The sequence below is a fragment of the Triturus cristatus genome, chromosome 9 (assembly GCF_964204655.1).
Source record: "Triturus cristatus chromosome 9, aTriCri1.1, whole genome shotgun sequence".
Lineage (NCBI taxonomy): Eukaryota > Metazoa > Chordata > Amphibia > Caudata > Salamandridae > Triturus > Triturus cristatus.
The window spans coordinates 609501857-609529470 of record NC_140592.1 but is presented as its reverse complement, the minus strand read 5'-3'; the positions used below and the strand labels follow the sequence as shown (position 1 = coordinate 609529470).

General features: G+C 45.4%; 1 protein-coding gene across 1 annotated transcript in view; it reads right to left on the bottom strand.

The window, feature by feature from the left end:
* Positions 1-7795, bottom strand: part of LOC146798380 (uncharacterized) — a 324050-nt gene extending 316255 nt beyond the window's left edge. The window contains exons 1-2 of the mRNA XM_085627956.1: positions 7551-7795; positions 2802-2951 (exon numbers count right to left, since the gene is read on the bottom strand). Of these exons, the coding sequence (XP_085484082.1) occupies positions 2802-2877 (76 nt within the window). The 5' untranslated portion in view covers positions 2878-2951; positions 7551-7795. The remainder of the gene's footprint in view (positions 1-2801; positions 2952-7550) is intronic.
* Positions 7796-27614: the final 19819 nt, after the last annotated feature.

Sequence of the window (27614 nt, the reverse complement as noted above, 5' to 3'; positions counted from 1 at the left end):
ACTGAATAGCGTTCCTGGCTAGTACATGTACAAATACATGTCGTTCAATCATGGCAGTATACTTTGCAATAGGTTTATACATTGTACACAGTGTGGAATCCTGTGCGTATGTTCTTGCACAATTCACCTAACTTTTCTCTGTTAAAACTAGAAATTCTTGTATTTTGTTTTTTCTTACATCTGTAGCCTGCACAGGTTTGTGACCTATCTATGTATCAATCATGTATCCATTCTAGGATTACGCAGACCACATGCTCATTTACTATGGGTTTGATTAAGCTCTCGCTTTTAACCTCATGTACTATGTCATTCTTTCAATTGTTTTGGTTGCCTCATTATTTACGGATTATTTGGTTGTTTTTGCTCATTTAAGACAACAGCATGCAGACACCACCCTCCTTTCATTTTCGTTATTGTATAATTACATAATCTTATACTATACACAACTAAACTTTTTGCAAATTATTTGCTTATCTTTTCTACTAGAAATTGACGTAAATTTCGAGCGTATGCTGTGAAGTTTTCCAATTGATTTGATAACTTGTCTTCGTCATTCTTATTGGATTTTGGGATTAGTTACAGCGAGCCATTAGGTGGGTGTTACGCAATGGGCGAATCCTTTATGTGTCCTTATATGTGAGAGCACTAGATCACTTGTGAGGCGATGTTTTCCTGTTACAATGGCATGGGTGTCATTGTATCGTTCATATACAGGGTGATTTTTATTGTAGTGGTTCTATTTGATGGTTTTTAGGTTATATTTTTCAACGTGCTATATTGTGTCTGTTATTTTTCGGATTCTTGTGCTAATTTCTCTTCCTTTATATTCGCTTTTTGGTTACTGTTTACTTGGGCTGATATTATTCTATCTGCACGGATCTATTCTCAAACACGTTCTACCTTTGTGATGTTTTTCATCTCTAGTAAAATCTTTTGTTTCATTCTTTACACAATATTAGTGGTACATATGGTAACATTAGTGTTCTGGGCATTTGTGTTTATCTTATTATACTGATTTTGTATACAATTTTATATTTACAGCCTTGAGAAAGTCACAGTACTTATCAAGTACGGACTAAACACGTGTTGGCTGTCTCTGAATATTGGATTTTAATTTACAAACCAATAAAGAGAAGGCTTAATACTGAAGCCTTGATGAGCTTTCATCTTTTCCGGTGGAATTGTGGAACACCTTGCATTCTTAGAGGACTTTTGTATATATATATTATACATTCACTTAACATCAACGAATTGGACTGACTATGGGTGTGCGCAACTAGCTGGCATTCTTTTTTGTATCATCTAAAATAGAATCAATATTAAGTTTATGTTGTTTAATTTTTAAATAATTGGCTAAAAGTTTGCCAGATTTATTTTGAACTCCATAGAATTTTGCTGTTGATTTTAATAAATAAAGAGAAGCTTGTTGAGTAGTGGACTCTTTAAAGGCAATTTTTGCATTGATAAGATTTTTAAGGTCTTCCTTCGAATTGGACGTGTGAAAGGAATGTTCAAGCAGTTTAATCCTGGCTAAAAGAGTATTGTGTGATGTGCGAGAGGCTTTACGTTTATTTGAAACATATCTTATAATAAAATCACGAGCAGTAGCTTTAAAAGCATCCCACACTGTGTGAAAGGGGAAATCGTTTGTAAGATTAGTCGTAAAAAGGTCTTGGGAAAAAGATGTAAAGGACGAGTTAAAGTTGGAATCAAGGAGTAAGGAGTTATTGAAACGTCTTTTTTTGGACGTTGTAGATTTGTTTGGAGTATCCAATTGATTTAAACCAGGTGCATGATCTGAAATCAGAATGGGGCCTATGTCTGCAGTTCGAAGAGATTGAAATAGGTTGTGTGAAATAAAAATATGATCTATTCGAGATTGTGTATGGTGAGGAGGGGAAAAAAAGGAATATTTTCTAGTGGAAGGATTGCAAAGTCAAGGAGTCAAGTAGATTTTTTGTTGGACTGCTCGAGTGAAAGCTTTATGTGCTGTGTTTGAATGGAAGGGAGATGTAGAGTTCCTGTCCTTGTATAGGTCCATCACCTGGTTACAATCGCCTGCCAGAATTAAGTTTTCTGAGGGATTATTAAGCAGCAACTGGGATATATGGGACCAAAACATAACATCACCGTTAGTGGGAGCGTATACTTTGAGTAAAGACAAAGGAGCCTTCCCTATCAGAAGATTGATAAAAACCCATCTACCTTCCGTATCTCTTTCTTGAGAAGTTTGACATTTAATGCTTTGTGACAAAGAGTTATTACCCCATTTCTCCTCCCATCTCCAGGCGAAAAAAACACATCACCCACCCAGCCTCTCTTAATTTTAAGTGATTCACTCTCAGTAAGTGGGATTCTTGCAATAGTGCAATACTCACGTTGAGTTTGGAAAGGTGAGTTAAAACTCTCTGTCTTTTGATTGGGGAATGCAAGCCTCTAACATTCCATGTAATAATATTCAAGGACATGGATTACATAAAATTTAAAGAAGAAAAAGTGAACCGGCATAATAATTTGCATCATACACAAAAGTATATATGAAAAATACTACAGAAAGAACTATGTAAAATATTGAAAAGAGAGAATTACAAAGTACAAAAATATTACTAATCAAAACCAGCTGAAAGAAGTAAACAGGACAGAGCGGAGAAAAAGAAAAAAGAAGAAAAATAGATGCAAGAAAGAATGAGATATGTAAAAAGAGGAATAAAAGATTGCTACACGAGAAAAAAGAATGAGAAAACACATCAGATAATCTGCGGCCAGTACCATAAAAAACAGTAAAGATAGAAAAAACATACCTACAAAAGGGTCAGAACACTGAGGAAGGCGGGGATGGGTAGGACCACATGGCACAATGAGACGTCCAAACTCCATGGGGTAAGGAAGGGGAAGACATCAGGATGTAAACAGACATGTATACATATTCGGTGAATAAATTGAAGTAGAACCTGTAAAAAGAACAATAGTGATTAGTATAGGTGCACGGATTACAGTTAACTGCAAATTGAAACTTGGAGTAAAGGACAACTATCTAAAAACGAAATTATCCATTTAAGACAAGTTAACTATGCAATTCTTAAAAAGAGAATTTTGTAGTTTGCATTAAGAACAATACATCTTTGTATAGAAATGCAGAAATATGAAGAACATAAGCAAAATCATTTAAAACGAGCATTAGAAGTGTCCATCTGATCTGGACATTGCACATTAAGAAAACTTTGTAACTGGAGTGGGTCTTCGTAGGTCTTCGTCCACAAGAACACCATCAGGGTCTCAACAAACAACAACGACACTCTCAGCACCGCCGAACACATGCACTTCCAGATCCACACGGACCCCAAGACCACCCTAAGAGGCACCCTCCTCTACAGACCGCCAGGACCCCGGCCCCAATTCTGCGACTCCATCGCTGACCTCATCAACACGCACGCGCTGACCTCCACTGACTACATCCTCCTCGGAGACCTGAACTATCATCTGGGGAACAACAACGACAACAACTCCTCCACCCTGATCGCCAACCTTGGACTAAAACAGCTCATCACGACGCCAACCCACATCGCCGGTCACACGCTTGATGCCATCTTCTCCTAAAGCCCCCACGTCACCTTCAGCCATGCCTCCGAACTCACCTGAACAGACCACCACTGCATCCACTTCTCCTTCTGAAAACCCCTCACAGACCACCGCACCCCACAGATCCCCTGCCGCTGCTGGGGCAAAGTCACTGAAGAACAACTACAGACAAACCTCGCACTCAACCCTCCGACCAACCCCACCAACCCCGACAATGGTGCACTCACCCTCAGACGCTGGATGGACGACTGCACCAACACCTTAGCCCTGCTGAAAGAGCCCACCAACTGAGACACCAGCAAGAGAGCCAGCTGGTTCACCCCGTACCTTCAAAGCTCACCTGCTGGAAATTGGAGAACAAATGGCACAGCGACAAGACGCCGGACAGCCGCGCTGCCCACAAAGACACCACCACCTCATCAGGACCGCCAAAAGGACCTCATTCAAAGACCACCTTGACAACAACACACACAACAGCAAGGAGCTCTTCAACATTGTGAAGGAACTCTCCAACCCCAGCTCCAACGCCAACGACAATCCTCCATCGCAAGCCCTGTGCGACTCCCTCGTCACCTTCTTTCACCGAAAGATCACCGACATCCATGACAGTTTCAACCCCCAGACGACCCCCACAGGCCTCGACAAGCCAGACCCACCGCACACCACCGACCACGACTCCCTGACAACCTGGGCCAACATGAGCATCGAGGACACAATCAAGACCATGGGCACAATCCACTCCGGATCCCCCTCTGACCCTCTCCCACACCACATCTTCAACAAAGCCAGCAGTTCCATCGCACCCCACCTGCACAACATCATCAACCTCTCCTTCAAGACCGCTACCTTCCCTGAGAGCTGGAAGCAGGCAGAGATCAAGGCCCTTCTGAAGAAACCCAAGGCGGATCAGAGCGACCTCAAGAACTTCTGGCCCATCTCCCTGCTTCCGTTCCCAGCAAAAGTCATCGAGAAGATAGTTAACATCCAGCTCTCCCGTCACCTCAAAGACAACAGCATCCTGGACCCCTCCCAATCAGGATTCCACAGCACCGAGACCGCCCTCATCGCCACCACGGATGACATCAGGATCCCGCTAGACAACGGTGAGACGGCGGCCCTCATCCTCCTTGATCTCTCCACCGCCTTCGACACCATCTGCCACCGCACACTACGCATGCGCCTCCACAACTCAGGGATCCGAGACAAGGCCCTGGACTGGACCACCTCCTTCCTATTCGGCAGAACACAGAGAGTCCGCCTTCCCCCGTTCCGGTCCGAAGCCTCCGGGATCATCTGCGGCGTCTCACAGGGATCCTCCCTCAGCCCGACGCTGTTCAACGTCTACATGGCACCACTAGCACGCATCGCCCGACAGCACAACCTCAACATAATCTCCTACGCCGACGACACGCAGCTGATCCTCTCCCTAACCAAGGACCCCCTCACTGCCAAATCCAACCTCCACCAGGGAATGAAGGCCGTCGCCGACTGGATGAAGGAAAGCCGACTTAAGCTGAACTCAGACAAGACGGAGATCCTCATCCTCGGGCCCATCCCATCAGCATGGGATGACTCCTGGTGGCCCACGTCACTGGAGACACCCCCGGCTCCCACCAACCACGCACGCAACCTGGGAGTCATCTTCGACTCAAAACTTTACATGACCAAACAAGTCAACGCAGTCTCCTCCACCTGCTTCAACACCCTCCGTATGCTCCGCAAGATCTACAGATGGAACCAAACACGAGGAAAACAGTCACCCATGCCCTAGTAAGCAGCAGACTCGACTACGGAAACACCCTCTACGCCTGAGCCTCGTCCAAGCTCATCAACAGCCTGCAAAGAATCCAGAAGGCCTCTGCACGCCTAATCCTCGACATCCCACGCCGCGACCACATCACCCCCCACCTGAGGAACCTGCACTGGCTCTCCGTCGACAGAAGAATCTCCTTCAAGCTCCTGGTCCATGCACAGAAGGCACTCCACAAAACCGGCCCAGCCTATCTCAACAGCCGACTCTCCTTCTACGTACCCAACAGGAAACTCCGCTCCGCTGACCACGCCCTGGCCACGGTCCTGCGCATCCGCAGAACTACATCCGGAGGCAGGTCCTTCTCCCACCGCGCTGCCAAGACCTGAAACACCCTCCCCCTCAACCTTCGACAAACCGAAGACCTGCTGACCTTCAGGAGACGACTCAAAACCTGGCTCTTCGACCAGTAGCAGCAGCACCCCCCCACCTCCTCAGCGCCTTGAAACCCTCACAGGTATGTAGTGCCCTTTAAAAATGAACTGATTGATTGATTGATTGGTGCTGTTATTATAGGTGACCTTAGACAAGCATGGGTGCAGAAGACCAAATCTAGCTCCGATAAAACGAATTGCAGGCCTCATGGCAAGACATTTTTTCGTCGGTCTGCTGTTGGTTTAGCATAGTCCTGTGAAAAGAAGAGCTGGGTACCTGAGAAGAACACCTTTTTCATGAGTTTGGCTGCTTGTAAAACTTTAAGAAGATCAGTGTATTCAAGAAAATACAGTATACAACCTCTAGGTTTCTTCATGTTTGAAGCTGATGAGTGCAATGGACCTAAACGAGAGCTCTTTGGATATTTAAAATGGTATTGTCAGGTAAGTTAAGAACTGATGGCCAGGTCTTTTGAAAGAATGAGATGGTATCTGGGCCTTCCGAACCCTCTGCCAAGCCATAAATACGAAGGTTGTTTCTTCGATTCCTGTTTTCCAAATTTTCGACTTGCTTTTGGAGACCTATAGCCTGCGATTGGAGAGCCATTGTAGGGGTGACAGAGGAGTTAAGCGTCGCAATGGATGGCTCAGCTATCGTGACTCTATCTTCTAAATTTTTCCAGCCATCTGTAAGAACCTGGATTTGAGAATTTGTTTCCTGTACAAATGATCTCAAAGCTCGAATTTCCTTTAATAGAAGGTCAATGGAAACAGAAGAAGATTGCTTCGGTGGAGATGGAGGGTTTATTTTCAAATGCTTTGTTGTAGACATAGTACCTGCTGATGAACCATTCATGGCAACTGGGGCCGCCATTGTAGGAGATGAACTGGGTGCTGGATCCATTTGGGCGGAGTGAGTGCGGATTTTTTTCCATAGCAAAAGCTGACGTTTAGAATTTGGTTAAACAGAAAAGTCTTTTTTCAGTCTACCCATATAAAAAAAAGGTAGGAAGAATACCTGCTGTAATGACAGTAAAAGTGTACCAAAACCCACTAAACAGAAAGAGATAATAACTATCTAATAAAATGCAGTGAGATAGTAGCATACTACCATGACTCAATACAGTATCATTAGCCACAGACGCATATTACATGAGATATTGCTAACTGTTGGAACAGGCATTAGAAGGTGTCCAAAACCACACAGAAATCCAATGCATATCTGACTAGGTCAAAATGTATATGTGGAGATAAAACCATAAAGCATTTTCAAATGTCATCTATCCCTTAAAGCACTTGGTGAAGAGACCAAAACATTTCCAATGAGGTGCAAAAACCATTTCCTTGTGTCCATAAATGTAATTATGTGGTGCCGAGCATTACGCTCCAATCCACAAGCCAAAATTAAATGAAACGCTATCAAATTAAATATGTAGTCCATTAATTAACCCCTTCGATGCTGCGCAGATTCCGCCGCTGTGCTGACGGAATCTTGCGCGGGTGTGCTCATGACGGAATGGTTCCGTCATGAGCACAGCTCAACCGTGGGTCATGACGGAACCATTCCGTCATGAGCACCGAAGGGGTTAAACGCCTTCACCAGTTAGTTGAATGCAGTATACTATGCACCTGAGGTAATCATGGTGTGCACAGAGATATCCTCACGTAATACCACTGCATAGGACTGAAAACAATGCCAAAATTATGAAAGTCCATATAGGATATGAAGTCTTGCTGAAAGAACCATTGTGCGTGTGGGGCGAATGTTGTCAGTTGAGAAGCAATACCTGAAACAGGTCGCAGTTCAACAGTTCCTCACAGAACGCGCTCGCTGATAAAATGGCGGCCGTTCAGGCAATATCGGAGGAATGCAGAAATTCGCCTTCAAAGTGCGTTGTAAAGATGCTGAAGAGCGCGTCACCTCATGCTCCGCAGGTTCCGACGTGCATGCGTTTAAGTAGGTGTAGATATATTGCACAATGGGGAAGAAATGCCGTCCGTCTTCCCGTCACCCTCCCGGGAGCTCAGAGAACGCCGCCATCTCCTTCGGGCGCAAGCCACGCCCCCCACACCCACGCATCCATATAGCAGAAAATCTGACCACTTTATAAAGATACACACCCTATTTTCCTGAAAATGAGGTAAACTTTCTAGTACACTAAAATATGTTTATCAAGAGGTAATTTATTCGCAAGATTATAAATTTGGTACATCAGTACATCTCGGGCAAATAGATTGTATTCTGAATTTTGTAGACGCTATTTACACTGGTGCCAGCAGCCCGGCAGACTTTCTATAGAACATATTCAGATTATGCGCACTTGGGGTGTTGTTACTCACATTTCTTCTGCTGCATGATTACCCATCATATGTAGGATGTTGCCACTTGTATTTGTCTTTGACTTATTACTCTTTACAATTATTTGGTGTTAAAGTTTCATTATATTTGGATGCCTGAGCAAGGCCCCCCAGCCCACCTTCCGATTTCATCACAATGAGACGTATGTCGCATCATACCCTGAAGGAAACGTGTGGGACATTCGTGAGACCATATTTTATAGCGCTGCGTGGGCACAGAACGCATGCAAGGTGGAGTCGTGGCAGTCTCCACACACTTTAATATGTTTTTTGCAATGGTTAAGGTATGTCTTTTATTCTGCAGATCATTGGGAGCTACTCGCCAGCATGCTGTGGATTTTACTGTGATTTCTAATTTTCAGACGGTAAATAAAATTCATTAAATATTTTGCAAAAGCCCTTCAAAAGAATTCAGCACCTTACTCTCAGCTTAGCTTAATAAGAATGACATTCCCGAGTCCTTCTGTCCTCATCTTGCCTCGGAATTGATGTGTCTTAGTTAAATTCTAAAGATTCATGATTAAAGCAGAAAAGGTTAGGTCCTGATCCTGAGGGATGCCTCGCTAGCAATACAATTACAAACCTCTTCTGAAATGCTTCTGGAATTTAAAAGAATCTCGAGCAAAGGAAAACCTTAAATCTGTCGGCCTTAACATTGCAGACATGCCAGTAAACCTCCTACAAACTAAGTGGGTCTTCAAATCAGGCTCAATTGCAAAATAACTTAGCATCTTAGGGCTTTTTATTTCATATTTACTCTGGCTGTTATCACGCCTTATAAAAAACAAACATGACATCACAGTATGCATCTGGAAGAGCATTTATGTCCTTATTTATGAGGCCTTGCGTCAGTTTTGCGCTGGCGTTGCGTCACTTTTTGTGACGCATCGGCGATGTAAAACATGCCCCCTGTTGCACCCTATTTACAAAGTGGCGCATCTAAGCAGATGCGTCACTTTGTAAACCTCTGCGCTACATTACACCTGCGTCAGGTAAAATGTATGCAGGAGGGGCGTTCCCACGCAAGTAAGCCTCGTAGAAGTGGCGCAGTGAAATCTATGAGATTTCACTGCATCACTTCTAGGATGCAAATGCGTCAAAACCTTATGCCTGCCTCATGGCAGGCGTAAGGTTGACGCAGTGCTATATCCATAGGCCTTCCCCTGCATTGAAGGAGTTGCATCACGCTTTAGACACAACTCCAGCAATGCGTCATTTTTGCGCCGACAGATACGTCAGTAAAACTGACATATCTGTCATTCCTTGCAACATGATGCGTCATACGGTAAATATGATGCATCCATCATGTCGCAAGGAGGCCGCAATGAAAAGTGACGCATCGCTGTTTTCACGCAGCTATGCATCACTTTTCATAAATGAGGCCCTTAGTGACTTATTTCTTTATGTTGATCAATCATCATTCAGAGGCTTGCATGCTCAGAATTCTAAAAATGCTTTTTGTAATCGTCTATATAGACTGAGTGGCTTACCATTATCTCACTTAACCAAGTGGCTAGGTTTTTCCTTCTTCTAAGACTTCAATATATTTAAGTTCAATAAAGTGATGAACGATTTTCAATAATGTTAATTGTAACACTACTAATAGTTATTATGCCAAATATATTAACTTATATTTTAAATAACACTGAAAAAAGTATTTACAACTTATTGTATCTAAGTTCCTAACTTCAATTTAAATCAGAAATGGAGTGAGTACCTATTTTCTGTCAGAAAGAACAGTAGAGGTTAACCTCTCTAGTCATCAAACCAGAAATCACATGGTGGTCCCACCCTTAGATCAGTTAATACAAATTTAACAATACTGAGTTAAGGCTTTCAGTGCTACAATAAATATGCTTGCCCATATGGTTGAATTAATGAGCCAGATCAAATGTGGCGGCATGTTTGTGGGTGTTAACAAACTGTCAAGACGAATTTCCAACTCTCGAATACTCACTTGAACTGTGGAGGAGGAGCTTTAGGTCACAGCAGAGCAGCAAAGTGTTGGTTCAGCATCCGCAAGTAGAATCCCCAGGCCACCTACTGATCTGGGAGCTGAGGAAAGCCAGAGGGCCAAACCTGCTGTGTTGGGCACCCATGGTGTTAGGTTGAGGGCAGCAAGAGGGAGGCGGCTAGATTAGGCAAAGGCGCAGTGTGTGCGCTTGTGGCTCCCCCCCCATTTAAGCCATGGACATATGGGAGGTGAGCCTGGGTCAGAGCTGAGGCAGTAAAAGGGTTTGGAAAACTGCTGTTTTGTTGCCAGTTCTCTTGGCATCAACTGTGTCAGTGGGGCTTACCTGTGTTACCGGGCTGTGCCATTGCACCCCCTTTCCCCTAGACACCGGGCTCACGCTCTTTTCCACCACTGAATGCCTGTGTCTGTCGGCTTACCTGTGTTGGCTAGCTGTGCCATTGCTTCCCCTTTCCCCTAGACACCGGGCTCATTCTCTTTTTCTCCGCTGAATGTCTGTCTGGGCATGGAGCACAGGTTATCCTACCACTGTGTGCATACTCGCCCACCCCCACTGCTCCATGAGATCTGATCACCCCTCAGCCTGAAGTAGTGCAGGCTTGTGCCCGTTCATGTACTAGATCAGGAAGGGGGGAAAGCCATGCCTCAGGTTAGTTGTAGAGGTTGTCTAACTTTCATCCACTTTACTCACTTCTTGTGAGTGGAGTTTTGCCGAGCTCCTCCAGGGCTTATCTCTGCTTTAAGCAGGTAGTGTTGTCCAATCCACCTAGGGGTTATCAGCCTGAGCCATACCCTCACAGGAAACCTCAAGGAGCTTCTGTGTCCATAGAAGGAAAGTATGAGATCTGGGCAAGTTAGGGTCCTTGAGCATGATAATAAAAATACTCATCTGGTCTCCTCAGATAACCATAACCATAACCTTGGGAATGGACCAACAAACATTCCTCGAGATGCCTGGAACATCCTGCTGATGCTTTGATCTATCAGTCTAAAAAAATGGCTTTGCAAGTAGATCTCTTAAATAAACTAACATTTGTATTCTCTGGGATTGATATGAAGCTAGATGGCCTGAACACAGTAACAATTCATGCACAAGGTGACTCTGTAACATATCAGACAGAGTGCTCCTGCTCGCCACTAATTGACAAACATGGGGGCACATGTAAAAGCCTCTATTGCCACGGGACCATTACTTTTTAGGATGTTCCTGTGTCAATAGGGGCTTTGCCTTATTTACAAGGCAACGTTTAGCCACTTCACGTGGCTTAAAGCCACCTTGTAAATAAGGCACCCTTTCACGATAAACTTAGCATGAAAGGAGTGGGCAATGAGTGTTGTGGTGGGTGTTCCACCACAACACCCATTGATTCTGACACTGCCTCCTATTTACAAGGGAGGCATAAATAGGAGGCAGCTCCAGAATTAAGACCAGGAAAAACCAGGTCTTACCCTGGCGCAACGAGTAGAAATGTTTCATTTCTCCTTGTTTTTGCTGTTTTCATGTGTGCTGCGTTGTGTAGCACACATGAAAACAGCAAAAGGCCAATGATTGTTTATTTACAGGAAGGTCTCCCTTCCTGCACATAAACAATCAGTTTAGAAAAAATGCAGTTCTGCAACTTCTGCATTAAACAGCACACATAGAAGTTACGAAACGTCATTTAAAGATTGTTTATGTGCAGGAAGGAGTACCTTTCTGCACATAAACAATCTTCCCCTGCATGCAGACACCCTTGCACTATGGTGGTTGTGCCTGCATTGGTGCTAGACTGCTAAGTGTAGCGCCCGTGCACAGGGAAACGCAGGGCTGCACCATATTCTTGTAAATATGGTGCAGCCCTGCGTTTCTGAAGTGGCGGAGAGAGGCGTTAAGCCAGTAAGGCTAAAGTCTCTCGCCACCACTTCCCCTGTACATATGCCCCTGAGTATCTAATCATCTGCTTTCATGCAACACCGGGCGCTCAGATAACATCCTTCAAAGCCCAACACTGGTTGGATTAGCACCTAAACCCCCTACTAAAGGTCTTTATTTTGAGGCAAGCAAAGCTGCCCCAGAAGAAACTACAACATAAACCTGCGGAGAACATCACAGAGAGAACTTTTGATACATATCGGACTTCCTCCACTGAGGACACAAAATGTAATCACACACAGTCATCTAAAAGTAAAGACAAAGCCTCCTTCAAAATCTATCAATATAAATAGGGATATCGAACAACCAAGACTGAACTCTACGAACAAAGCTGCACCCATCCCTAAAAAGGGAACCCCTTTATCTACCAGTTAGCAAGGCAACAACAAAAAGGCAAAAAAAGGGACAAAAGGCAAGGAACAAGAACAATCGCAGGCAGCAATAATCTCACAAGCTTTGACTCTCAACCTAAACAAACATGAGATCAGGCTATAAGAGAATTAAGGCAGAGCAAGGTTAACAAATCTGGCTAATCAGTATATACTTGCGACAAACTCCAAACTGGGGCAAAACCGACAAACTGTGAGGTTGTTCCAGTATTCATTAAGAAGGAAGTCAAACAAAAATCAAGCAGGTCAACAGGACCACAAAGGATGACTCGATTGATAGAACCAGTTCCCCCAAACATCTTCAACAACACAATGTGCGGGCCATTAGAATTGAAGAGTTTGGAAATTGACCTCCAACTCTCCAAATTCCTGATCCAGGGTAGAGTGTGTGGAAGAAAGAAACATCTTGCTTTGGCATTCAAGTTAAGGCCTGCCCCTCAAAATATTACATTCAGTCTGCTACCTTAGTAGGTCCCAGTACTTGTTTGTCACTACCATCTCCAGTTGCTCACAGGATACATTTTGTTACTCCACCCATACAGCACAAGGGAATGTCTGGACATGGCATAGTGAGTCCAAAAGCAAACATAAAACACTTTTTTATGGGATGGAACGTTCACCCAGACCATAAGGAGAGGTTCTGTGCAGTTTAAACATAATAAATTACTGTACCGATCCTCCTCAGAAGAGAGTTCCCCAGGATGGACGAAACAAAGGAGGACCATACGTTGAAACTACATGTATAAAAGTGTTGTGACTTAACTGTTGCCATTCATTTTCCTTAGCTAGGATGAGTGCTGGAGTGCTTACTGATGAATGGACTGCTGCATGCTTGGTGATGTCATAGGATACATGGTTGCCAGGTGATGTGCTGAGCGTCAGTTGGAGTGTGCAGGCTGAGCAGCAGGGAGGCTGCTTCTGGTGGGGCTATCTGTTATCATCTACCTACTTACCTGGAACTTACCTTGTAACTAAGCTGAAATAACCCCTCTACAGAATATACATCTCGGCTAATGGACTTTGTATTACAACAAAAAGCCTTCTTAGTTATCTAACCAGAATCAGATCCCGGCAGTAGCAGCACTATATTCTGTCATGAATATTAATCAAGGGGTCGATCTGGTACATTAAATCAATACAACATATTGAAGCTATTACATATCTTGCCAACACTGTCAAAAGTAACTTTCTCTGACATAGAATCGGTTGAATTTTTGTCTCCTCTTTTGAAGCATCTTAGGGGCATATTCTTAAGGACTTATCGCTGATTTATCGGCACTTTAGTGACGCAAAAGTGGCAATAGATTTATCACCTTATTCTCAAGCTGGTGCAAACTGCCGTTATTGCAAGTTTTCCAGAGATAGCTCCCGCAAAAAATATCGCCACGGATGAGAGTGACAACGAACGCTAATGATATGCAGAGTAGGCGTTCCAGAGCAAAAACACACGAAAACACCACTTCGCGATATTCTCAAAGACCAGCCAGATCTGCGATGCGATCCAAAAACAGGCGATAAGGCACGTTAGCAGCAGGGATTTAACCTGCCTTTTACTGGTGTTAAGCAGGATGACAACCTGCAGTATGAAAGGGAGCCCAGCCCAGAGCCACAGCTGAAGACTAACTCATGTCATGGAGCTACTGATCATGCAGCTCAGAGACCCAAGAGGGCCACAACAGCCACCAACACCACCCCCAGACCCCCCCGGAACCCTCCCCCCAGATTACCACAGAGGCAGCGCAGAACAATACAGCTGACCTTCTGAAAACGGCATGGCCCCTCAGCCACACAATTGCAGAATGTGGGGAGAGGTGGGAACCAAGTATGTGTGAAGGAGGCAAGTCACACATGAATAAGAATGTACACAATGCCAAGTGTGGGGGAGATGTGCTGGACAGACTTCAGTATGCAGAGCACAGACATCTCCATGTGGACAAATACTGTTGGTGTCTGTCTGTAGTGTTGTGGACAGTAGACACAACCATGTTATCTCAGGCAGTGGGCAAGACCTCGGTCATGTAGCTTTGTCCCCCCCCTGTAAGCGTAAGTGAAGTGGGCTAGTCCGGCGTACGCCAGTCCAGCATAGGAGTGTGAATAAATTGGCCGGGGCTCTGGGCATGGTTCACTTCCAGGATGGCCAACACGTCGGCCAGGGTGACGCCCCTCACCCTGCCACGACCTTGACCGCCAGCCTCCTCAGCGGATCGCTGGCTTCCACGACACAGGCCCCCAGCGCACCCAGCGGCAAAGCACCACGGAGTTATGTGTGTGCTGACTACTGCTTGCGGCCCACACTGCGGTCAGCAGGTCCCCCAATTCAAATCGAGTCTTGAGTTATTGATGGCGCAGTTCAGTAGGCAACAAACATTGCTTCCAGTGCGGCCCGCCAAGACAATGCATCAACGCCGGCTGCGCACCCGCTGAGCGCTTCAGGTTCTACTAACTCTGTGCAGCTCAAGTCAACGCCACGTGGCTGTGGGCCCTTGTTGACTTCTGCCTCCAGCCTACACTGCAGTCGGCAGGGCTCACACATATCAAATCCAATCCTGACCTGCAAGGACACGCCATCATTGCTGGCTGCACACCCCCCACCACCGCCAGGACCACCTCCAACCAACAACTGCCAGAGTCGGAGAAATCTTATAGCCAGACTATCAAAGTTGCTTACACCTGTGTTGGATGCTATCATCAGCTTGATACCATGCTCAGCTCCTCAAGTGCCACTAACTCAGTCCCCCACAACTCATGGACCCTTTATGATTGAGTTTCATGCTGTGGACAGCGGATGCAACAATGTAACCGCAGGCAGTGGGGAAGACCTGGGACGATGATGATGACGATGAGGCAGGTGTACCACACCCCACTGCAGCTGCAGCAGGAATATACCGAAGGGACACAATCATTAACAATTTCTTCACATGAGCCACGCTCAGCTCTGGTGCCCCTATCTCAGTGCATCACAAGTCATGGACCCTTTATGATTTAATCTTGTGTGTGTGATTTCAGATCTGGTGCCCCTATCTCAGTGCACTGCAAGTCATGGGCCCTTTGTGATTGAATCTTTGTGTGTGATCCGATGATCACTGTTCTAGTTGTTGCCAGCACCAACCACTCCCTGAGGGCTAGCTTAAACTCACCCCACACCCATCCAGCACAGGCATCACTGGACATGTGACCCTGGTAATCAAAAGGGGCCGGGCGCACGTGGCCTTTGCCAGTTCCACTGTTTATCTAAGTGTGTCTGTGTGGTCATTATGTATGCATGATGGCCCCGGACCCAACCACATTACATTGTGCTGTGGACAGCGGATGCAACCATGTCACCTCAGGCAGTGGGTAACACCTTTGACATGTAGCCTTGCCGTCCCCCCCTGTAAGCGTAAGCAGAATAAGCTGGGCCAGCGTATGCCAGTCCAGCATAGGGGTGTGAAGAATTTGCCCGGGGCTCTGGACGTGGTTTAGTTCTGGCCTGGACAAAGAAGTAACTAATGCTTGTGTCTCTCTTGTAGTGTTGGTGCCACCCGGCACGCAATGGACAATGTTGCAATATAGCATGCACCCGGTGGGTGGGCTCGCACGAACGGAGAAATGAAGGAGCGCAAGACCGCTCAGGGTCTTGGCTCATACATGCCAAGTGTTGTGTGTATCTGTATTGTTGCAGCATAAGCCAAATGCCTAGCCCTAATCGCAGCCAGGCATGAACTCCACATCTGTGTCCGCCCTATCCTTACCATAGGCCTACACTCACGTGGCCGCCCACCTTCAGTGGCCAACATCACACTGTCATTGTCAGGCTTGTGAACATGCACAGACATGCATGACAATGGTGTGCCGTAGGAGTGCAAGTGATGCAACCGCGCAGCGCACACAAGTAAATAGGCTCGGGGGAGGGAGGAGCAGCAGTGAGGCAACGTAACACACAGTGATGCCGCTCATTTGCCACATGCAAGACATGTCATACATGAATCCCAAAGTCACACACATCCCACCCCACCCTCAACAAGCCACATCACATTTCCTGAATGCAAGCAGATCACAAACTAATCTTAGGAATGAAAGCTCCTTTGTCTGAACTATCAGGTGGAAGTACATCTGCACATCCGACCTCGGAATTGCATGCGCCCGGCACACCCTGACAGAGACCATAGCCGCTGATGACGACTCCCACACAACGCACAGCCTGACGAAAGACCAGCGTATACACACACCACACACAGAAGTCCTTGCTCGAAGTTATCTTGCATGGAAAGGCCTTCACATTTACTCCCACACCCTCCCAGGAGTACAACCGTTGCACACTAAAACAACTAATTGATCGGAGCTGTGGCATTTCATCCACAGAACTGGCGCAGGTCAGAACAGTGCCACTTCAACCAGAGCCACTAACGCAATGGCAGAACATCCCGGACACATGTACAACCCCTGCCACGTTGAACTGTACCGTGCACGTATGCTGCATTTACTGACGGCACTGCCATTGGCAGTGCTGCAGATCAGTTACCGGCTAAGCTTCCGCCTTGCCAACATCACCTGCGTTCAGCTTGTTTTGCATTGTCGATCATACATATTTGAATGGTCCATGGATGTCTGCCTATCCAACAGGACGGTAGCTGAACTGGATTTTGACATGTGTGTGCACCCCCTGTTGGCCCACAACCAGGAGTGTCACTGTGATACCCGTTTATGGGATTCCTTGATACTTGGCATAAATGCTGGCAGCTGGACATGGGAGATTGCACAACTCTTCGTGTGCAGTGACCACATTGAACATTGATGACCGGCTCCTCATACCGCCCGCTGGGGGCCCTAATTCAGATATACAAGGCCCAGGCCAGGGGAGCGATCATGTATGGGGCGGAACTGTGGGGACACACACCATGCCATAGCCTGTCATTAACAGAAAACAAGTTTATAAGACAGATAACCGCGCTTCCCCCCAGTACCCCGCTCCTCCCCTTGAGGCTTGACCTCGGTCTACGACCATTATCTGATGAAATAAGCCTGAGACCAATAGCCTTCTGGCGTAGGTTGTGGAGCAGTAATGATCTTGCAGCATACAGGGCGGAACTGGCAGAATTATTGAACCACCCAAAAGCGCTCCGTATCCCCTGGGTCAAAAACATCCAATCCACCTGCATGGAACTAGGGCTCCCCGACTTATGGACTGACCCTGCGAATGCCGCACTGAATATCTCTAAAAGGTCCCTGACTAACGTATACCACGAACGCAAATTAGCTAGGGCCCGAGTTACCCAGGCAGAAGGGTCTCTATCCTCTGTGTTTTTCCAAAGCAAGGACCTTTATAGGTTTGAGAGGGTATTGGATCCTATCTTTCCGGTACTTGCTAGGAAGCTGTTTCTCCAATGGAGATACGGCTCACTGCCCTTTCGGTCCTTTACAAGTACTTGGTCATCGCCCCCCACTACGACGCAGTGCCCGGCTTGTGATGCCTTGGAGGAAACCGATTTACACGTGGCCTTCTTCTGCCCAGCCTACAGGGCAGCGCGGAAATACTGGCTTCTTCCCTTGATTAGGAATATGGGCGGCAGGGAATATGCCCCAATGTATAGGATTTTAAAATCTGATCTCTCTGGTCCAACTGTCCTCGCATTATCAAAATTTCTTACTAATGTTTGGCATACGCGCAACCGCATTTTAAAGGTGTTGGGTCCCCCTTAAAATTTTAGATGCACAGTTTTTATTGTATTTTTAACATATGTACTTCCAATGTTTTAATGTTTGGATTTATTGTGATTGTATATGTGCATTGTTTTTCTTTTATGGCCAAATGGCCGAAATAAAGATTGGAAAGAAAGTATACATTGAACTGCACTCCTATTGGGCTGTAGTGCTAATTGGTGAAAGGGGATGGATGCAGTTTATCTGTCCGTACCTGCTAATGGCTCGCCTCGCCATCCTGTTTGATGAAGTCGACAACGACCTCATGTTGGAACTGATAGCCTACGAATCTGCAATCGCTTTAATGGATGAGTAACTATGTACCTGCAGCCACAACAGATTGAAACCCATTGCACATGTCCCAACACCTTGTTGAATCTTGGAGATCTGGTCACACATCCCACGACAACAGTGGACATGGCTGCATTCGTCTGGACTCCGAATACATGAGTGGACAACAACATGGGTTAACACACACCTGTGAAAAGTGAGGCACTCCCCCGGAGTGGACAGCGGCGCTTGGCAACGTTCCTCATTCTGACATACTGATGCATTGGTCTGCATGTTGTGGCACTTATCTTGCCCGTACTGACACGCATATGCTAATAAAGTCTACGCACCTTCACTTGCATTCAACTGTGATGTGTGTTGATTTGAATGACAATGTGTGTCTCACTGCCTATCTGGGTCATGGCCATTCATGCGCATTGATAGCATGACCCAGGGAGTACCTTTTTGTGGAATGACTGTCCCTACATTCATCCATACTTTCATACTTGATTGATCATAGCCATGACACATCTGTTTGAATTGGAATGTTTTATTCATATTCAGTGGACTGTTGAAGCTGGACCAGTCTGCAGTGTGATTGCTGTGTCATTGGTAACCAAAAATATGGCAGTTCATGTTGAGGTCCAAGGTGAGTGTCGCTGAGTGTATTGGGGGACAGTGGAAGGTGTTATTCCACGGCATGATGCAGAGGGCAGAACCAAGCTGAAACTGGCCATATGGCGAAGATGAATGCTACCACTTCATTCTTAACACAAAGCCAGATTTGTCATCATGTTCGTCTTCTGATGTGTCAGGTGCCGCACATGTGGGTGGTGGTGTTTTGTCTGCATCACTGTGTGGCAGTGACACATGAGGGGCCTGAGGTGGAATGTCTACCACACTGTGTAGCACTGACACTTCAGGGGGCGGAGATGTGGATGGGATAGTAGCAGCAGCATTCATCCGCGCCAGGCCTTGTGGTGGCAATGCCATGACGAGGATCTGCAGGGCATGGAAGATCACAGCTACATCTCGCTGGTGAACAGCTGTGGCAAACATTCTTTCCGCCTGCATCCGCTCCAAGCTCTCCATCATTCTCCTTATGTGTCCCAACTCCCGGCTGACTTCGCTAGAGCCACTTTGACTAGACAGATGTTCTTGGCTCAGAGTCATGACTCCAGCGATGTAAGCCATGGATTGTTGGGTAGCATGGAGCAGACAGTGGGTGTCCGTTAGGGACTGTAAGTCGTCTCTGGTGAGACTTAGACACCGACGTATGGCATCTAGTTTGGCTGCCATGAGGTCGAAACCCACCCGCAGCTGATCAGCCATCTACTCCTGGCACCCTAACACACTGTGTTGGAATTCCTTGTGTTGGTCGTGGGGGTCCTGGGAAACAGCCGTGGTGGTGGGTGCTTGCTGCTGTGTGGTCTGTGCAGGGGGTGGGGTCTCCCCGATGCAGCTGGGCTGCCCTGCTCCTGGAGGTGGGGTGCCGGAGTTGTCCATGAGCTGTTGGAGGGCGTCGGTGTCGATGTTGGGGAGGTCTTCTTCATCATCAGTGCTGAGTTGTTGGGTCTGCTCTGCAGGAGGTGTTGATTCTCCCTCTGCAATGTGAAGGGGAGATGCAGATTGACATTGTGTTCACATGTATGTTCACGCATTGTTCAAGTTTACTGACAGACTGCATGACAATGTACATTGTGACTGTTTGTGAGGAGATGCCTATTTGATGCGGGACAGTTGACATTTCTATACCATCACGGATGTGAGGTTGTACTTGTACATTATCATGTCACAGTTTCCGGCCATGCCAAATGCGAATGGACATTTTCTACACACAAGCGGCAGCAGTTGTGTCCTCTGTTCTGTTGTGAAATTGTTGCCGTTTGTACCACATTGTTGTCAATGTTGAGGTGCTCTGATTCTTATGTGTGTGTGCTGCATTGTGGGTGAATTGCCCCTTCAGCTCTGATTTGGCTGACCCTCATCCCTTTCAGGCTGTGTGCCTTTCACTTCTGTGCTTATACCGTGCTGAGATGTTGCAGACTTAGGTAAATTGGGATCCTGGTCGGAGTTGTGACTCTTGGGCATGATTTGTCTGCAGATGTGCTATACTTAATTGTGCATGTGTGCCATTGTGCCCATCTCCCCCCATCACCCCAGTCCCTGGTTGGTACTCACACTGTTGCTGTTGGCTCAGGTCATGTTGTGCAGTGTCCGGTCCCCCAACTCCTGCCACCATCTCCCCAATTATAACTCAGGACACCATTTCCTCCATCTCATCCAGCTCCTGGTGTGTCACTGGACTCCCACCTCCAGTCTGCATTGCTGCTTTCAGGTTAGCTGTGAGTTTCAGCTTGGTTTTGCGCTTCACATCAGTCCAGCGCTTCTTGCAGTCATCCACTTCCCTTCTCTTCACTCCGACTGCATTCACCTTGGCCAGGATGAACTGCCATATTGTATTTCTAGGTGCCAATGACACAGTGGAGGTGATGAACAGTTGGTGGTGGTGTTCTATCACCTCCGTAATGAGGATCTGGTTTTCCTGCAGACTGAAACGCGGGTTCCTCTTCTTCTTATCCTTGCCCTTCCCTGACCCCGAGGTCCCAGGCTGGTCCTCCGTGGGGCTTGTGGGGTTCTGGTTGTCCTCTGTACTTGCTCCAGCTACCTCCATGCTGCTTCGCAGTAGTTTGTGTTTTGTTTGTGTTTTTTGTTGCCAGTTTAATAGTGATTTTTCCCGCCTGACTTGTGGGAGTTGCAAGCCTGGCGCTGCTTATCGCTGAATTTTTTATCGCAGTTGGGCCCATCGCAACATTTTTCACGTTCGGGTTTATATTTTTATCGCCATACCGGTAATTTTATCTCAGACATTTGACGCGTTTGGAGAAACCTTCGCATGTTACCACCATGTTCCCGCGATAGACGGCGATATGAAGAATTGCGTTGACCTATTTTGGCGATGATTATCGCACGTTCTTGAGAATATCCCTCTTAATGTGTCCACACTCGTAACTTGGGCCTCACAAACTATCGCAAGGTAGGCCCAAACCCCCAAAAACGCCTTTGGAGCCTGGGGAACCCCCGTCTCCAAGTATAAACCTGACACTTAGCCTCACTTGTTAACTCTGTTGAAAGAGACTTCCAGAGAGATGCCCTTCAAAGGAAAAACCCCAGTGTACTCTATACTTAAGAATACAATTGGCAGTATAAGCGCTGAAAGCAGAGGTCCCAATTTCCCACAATTTCTAGTTAACCACACAGGCACAGCAACACAAAGTGAGCATAGCTACTGCCAGCTCTTCACAGAGACAACAAGCACTGACTGTGATTCCTCAAGTCCCCAAATACATCTGAGAATCAGAATTAGTTGAGTTTTGTTCTTGGGATATCAGTGGTATGCCAAGCAAATTTGGTGCCACAGATCTAATAAATTACTGAAAGAGGTTCCACATTGCGCTTTTGCCAGAAACATGGTCAACCATATCTTTTCTATTGCAAGGATTCACTGAATTTCCCAAACCTGCAGTTAAGACACAGAAGTGCGGCCGTCCAAAGGGGGGTCTTGCCACCTGTATATCTGTTGAAATAAAAAGCAGAAGGGGAATCTTGCCCGAAGATGATCCAAATAAATTGATGGTCTCTCTAGGGAAGTGGTACCCAGAAAGAACACAATTGTTGATTGTCACCATTTGCATCCACTCAGATACCAGTTCTAAACAAGTACTCACTGAGAAATTAACTTCATTAATTATGGGATGGAGGAAGGACACATTAGTGCCCCAAATATTAGGGGACTTAAACGTGAACTTGATAATAACCTAACATCTCAGAACTTCCAATGGGGCATTCCCCTGCAGGGGTATTGGCAAGCTAAGCGACAAGACACAAATAGTCAACATTGTGTCAAAGAGGTAGAACATCTTGGGCTGAGAGTACTGAATGGCAGATCCCACACTGACAGGCCCTGGCCACAGACCCACCATTCCTCAAACTCTTCTTCCATTTTAGATTACACAGTAGAAACCCTGCCCCTATTCCCTCAGGTTTAGACATTCCAAATAGAAGATGAGCCCAAAAGTGACCACTTCCTGCAGGTAATTGAGCTAGCTGTTACCCTGGGTTTACATCCCCCAGTTAAATATTTTACCAGGTAGGTACTCAGTAAACTATAGGAGGCTGAAGAGTACCGAAGACTCAATTAACGGCACAGCAGTACAGGTCCTAGAAACCTGCCAAAGAGAGGAGTTCTTACCTACTGAAAACTGGAAACTTTTTTTGGTTCAGCTTCTAGATAACTACACAAGCTGTGCAAGAGCAAGTTCCATTAGACCCCCACTAGTATAGTCTGCGTCAAGGACAAAAAAGTTGTCAACTACCTGTATAATAGCAAAAAACTAACTTAATCAGGCACTGCACATAGTGAGGAAATGCCCAAACAACCCAGAGCGACTTAAAGACTTGTTTAGCCTAAAAAATCTTATAAACTACTGCTCTGGAGAGAAAGAATGATGATGGAGAGGCCTTCTGGGAAAAAACACTATTCCTTAGAAAAAAATGAACTCTAATGACTTTTGGAGGCTGGTGAATGGTATAAACAGAGTCCCTAACTCTATGATAACTCTAATATTACAGAGGCTTGCTGGCAAACTTTCTAACCAATCATTTTATTATAACTCCCGGGTAAGTGGCTGTTGGCAGTCCCTTTACTATGGGTAACAAGGAAAAGAAAATTCCCCCATCGGAGTACCAATTCTCAATCTCTAAATCCTCAATCAAAGACTAGGGAACGGACTCGCACACATTTTCGCCGCTCTCTTTATGAAGCTGACTGTCCAATTAACATTAAATGTACATCTCTTCCGCACTCTTTTTCTGCAGTAATGAAGGAATATCTCATTTTTCACTATGACAAATAGCCAAAGAGATACAGTTGGGCCATCGAGATTGAGCACCTGAGCCTAACTGCATCGGCCAGGCTAGCTACAAGATGAATCCTGTATACTGGGCCACCAATACGACACCGGTCCTTAACATCCTAAAGACAAAGGCAAATTCAGAATTCTGGAGAGAATCAATAGTCAACGTAATTCATAAAGGATGTGTGCGGTCGCAATCAGATAACTACAATCAGCTACCTGGAGCTATGCAGGGCCCGAACGCCTGTACTACCCGCAACTTCTCAATGTAAAAGTCTTAAAACTTTTAAATGATCTTCTCCTTTTTAACAGCTCGCTTGTAAAACCTGTGATTTATGGTGCAGGCACAAGTGGCCATGCAAATGGGGGCTCGAAATTTGAACAACTTAGCTATTATTGTTTTATCAAAATGCATTTTAGAATATGGTCTTATCATATCATATATTTTGATGTGTTGTTTTATAGTTGCAATGGTTTTTAGTAATCATGCAATAAAGGTTAATTGATTGAGATAACTACAATCTCGTGGCCCTCCTGGATAATGAACCCAAGTATTTTGCTGCACTCGTAAGGGAACTAATAAATTGAGCGGCAGATAAAAACAATTATACAGATGAATGAAACAGGCATCACTCAAGGAACCAGAACAATGACCAACATTATGGCGCTCGCTCTCATCTCTAACCATTTGTTAAAAATGAAACAACCATTACATCTATGTTTCATAAATTTATGTCTGCTTTTGAGTGTGTATAACATAACATCTTTGTGCCCAAAATAGCTCAATGGGAAAAACCATCACACCTCTTAAAAGCCGGCAGGAAAGCAGGAAACACCCTTGGATGCTTGCTACATCCATATAGCTCAGACAGAACGTCAGCCAACTGACCATTAGTCACTTCTGGGACCTTGGTTCAAGGTAAGCAGGTCTAGTCTTCCTTCTTCAGAGATGACAGTCCTTGTGCATCTTTCCAGGTCCAGGAGTGGTCTGATGAAAGTTCTGGGGTTGCCACTTTCATGCCCAGTTCCAACCTGTGGGTAGGGAAACCCTGTTTATCTAACCCTAAACTGGATCTGATGAGTTCATCCCTTTTCCCTACATCTGACTCTAGCCTAGCTAGTGGAACAAAGAGCAGGCAAGCCCAGGTATGAGCTGCATTTGCAAGTGACAGAGTATGCCTCTTTTGAAGTCTGGAAGGGGTTGGGTGCAGTCCTTAGGCTACCATTTAAACCTCAGGAAGGGCTTGGTACAACCCTCAGGCCTTCCTGCTCAAGAGAGGACCACACTACGCCACACTCAAGCCCTTTTGTCCCGTGACTAGGGAGAATACACATCACACCGCAGGAGAACCATTGACAGTCATGTGGCTATGGACAGTGGCAGAAAGGCACATTTGGTTTAGGTAGGAAAATGCCAAATTTCTATAAGAGCAACTATCAGGATATTATTTGAAAATCAGACTTTACATTAAAGATGATTTTAATTTACTGCTCAAATGTGTGGAATAAATATTTCTCTAGCCGTTCCCAAACCGAATTTATCACTTAAATGGCTAAAGGTAACCCAGTTGTAGTCTATGGGAGAGCTAGGCCTGCTCCAAAGAATAAATATTTTGAGTGGAGTTTTACTGCCAGGACGTGAAAAACACAAAATATACATGTCCCACTTCTTAAATGCAATGCACTCTGCCCTATGAGCTGTTGGGGCCTATCTTAAAGGTGATTTGTAAGTATTAATATGAAAGGTTCAGACTTGGAAAAAGGTTTATTTTGCCAGGTCTAATGGCAGTTTTAAAACTGGACTACAGGGTGCAGTGGTTGGGCTAGGGTATGTTTTTTTAGTTCTTCTCCGTAAGTGGTATAATGAGAGCTGAAGCCCACTAATAGCATTTAATTTACATGCCCTGGATACATGTAGTACCATTTACCAGATACTTGTAATCAACTAAATGTGTCAATTAGATGTAAGCAGCTTTTATTAGTTTTGGAAGGGAGAGCACAAGCATTGTACCACTGGTTAGCAGGACTAAAGTGCACAGAGTCCTAAAAACCAACAAAACGGGTTCAGTAAATAGGGTAATAAAGACAAAAATCTCTGGGAATACCACGGAAAAGAGTCCTTTCCAAAAACAATGTTTTAGTGCAGGTGCTAATAAATTCTCGTATGGGCATGCTGGCAGGCATGACATCTTTTGTTACAGTGAAGTTCTGTTTGTCTACAGCAGTAAAATTACCTCAGTCTTTAAGTGAAGTGCATTTTTCACCAGCTAAATAAATGTGTCATACAAGTCGAGAAGGTCCTCCAGACAGGAAGATGCCACACTTATGGTTGACTCCTGATATTGCTGGGTGGCCCAATAATTCAGTGTTACTTGCATTCCTCAATGACTTTAATTAGGAATTCTTTTTTTGAGAACATTTCATCTGCAGTCCTCCCTTTCTCCAGTCCCAGGTAGGAAAACACAGAAACTAAGAAATTGCCTGTAGTTGATAATCCCCATACAGCTGATGGAGCAAAAATGGAATGAGATCCATCTCTATTCCTTTAGCTCTGAAACAGAAAAATGAAACATAACCTTTAATTCCTTCATACAATTATTACAATTTAGCCTCAAAGTACATAAGAGGAAAATTGGCTCAACAATGCTGAAGCAATAAACATAACTTGTGTAACTGAAACTTCCCAAATAGTTTTCAGAACAGTCCAATGTCGAGACAGCTTAAAATGCATTGATTTTTCAAAATGTATTCCTTTACAAGACTCTTTCCCTGACCTATTAAAAAATTGAGAAATCCCCCACTCTTGAAGACACTCAACCTGGAGTCCAACACTTTCCAACTTTGAACTAAAACCAATCCACCTTGACATGGCAATACCAATGAGAGGTGTCTCCAGACACTTTGGGCCTGATTACAAGGCTGACAGTCCACGGACCGCCAGACTCATGGAGGCATGGCAGCAGCAGTCTCCCAACCGCCCTATTGGGATTAGGTTGGTCGGACCGCCGTTGCCCTGCCACAGCTGCCAGGGAACCATGGTTTCCTGGCAGTGTTGCGGCGGTCAGGAGAAATCAATATGCTTGGCGGGACAACCGCGGTCCTGCCAAGCATATCAGAAGTTTCCTCTCTGCCGTGGGATTCATGGTGGTTCCTCCTCCATGAGAACCCTGGCTGGGAGGAAATAAAGGGGGCTCTACGGGGCCCCCTTGTGCATATTGTGCCTCTCTTGTGTGCATGCATGCCAGTTCCTGCACAGCATGGACTTTTTAGTCCATGCTGTGCAGGAACTGTTTTTGGCGTTCCCATTACAGTGCACATTTTTAGAAGTACCACCATGGGAAATGCCCCAAAAAAGCCTGACAGACAGGAGGAAACTCCTAATCTGGTGGGTGGCCCGACCACGGCTTTAGCAGTGCAGCAGTAGGGTGGACCCCACACCGCCAAACTCGTAAACAGAACCTTAGTAGCAAACCTTAATTGTCACACCCCAACCTGGCTGTGCTGCATGTTTCTATCTGTTATCATTATTTTACAAGTAGGCAGGTGCCATGTATTCTGCTAGGTATAATATTTTGCATTCTCTTCAGAGCGTTTAATTTAAGCAGTATGCTATGTACTTTAATTTGGGTGCAGTGTAAACCAGCCTGCTAAATGAAGTACAGGTGCATGGTACTTTTGTTAAAAAAAAAGATGCACTGCTGAGTAATCAATTAAAGGCTTCCGTTTAGTACTGTCTTTATTTCCTACCGGTATATTTGGTGTTTCTGTTTGTACCATGACTGCTGACTAATTAAGGACCACCTTTTCCTGCCCCTGTTTTCTGCTGGGGACTGTCTTTTGATTGGAAGGCAGCGCTTTCCACTTGCAAACATTTAAAGTGTGGCTGCCCACTTGGCTTCATCAATCTGTCTGAAGACAGATCTGTGCCTCCTGTCAGCACTGACCATATATTGAAAGAATTACCACCCGTGAGAGGAGCAACCCAGACACTGTCAACTGAATGCAGGAGGCTTGCAACCTCTCTTGGAATCCCGTCACTTGTAGAAGACATTCTACAGCCTTGAACTATGGAACCTAGTAGTTCAGCAGGTTCTGCAGCGCCTCCCTCAACTTAACTATGACCATCACTCTCTCACCGCCATTCAATGGTCCACCAACCTCAGACAAATACATGGACCTCAGGTTAGTGCACTAGCTGGGCGCCTTCTGTTTTTGGTTTCACCTTTCTTAAAGGACACCCTTACAGTTTGGTTTTAAATGAGGAAGTTTTAGCACAGGAAAAAAAGAAAAAACAACAAATTGTGTTAAGTAGCACATCATAAAAACAGGTAATAGGATTGTTATCATCAGTGAAG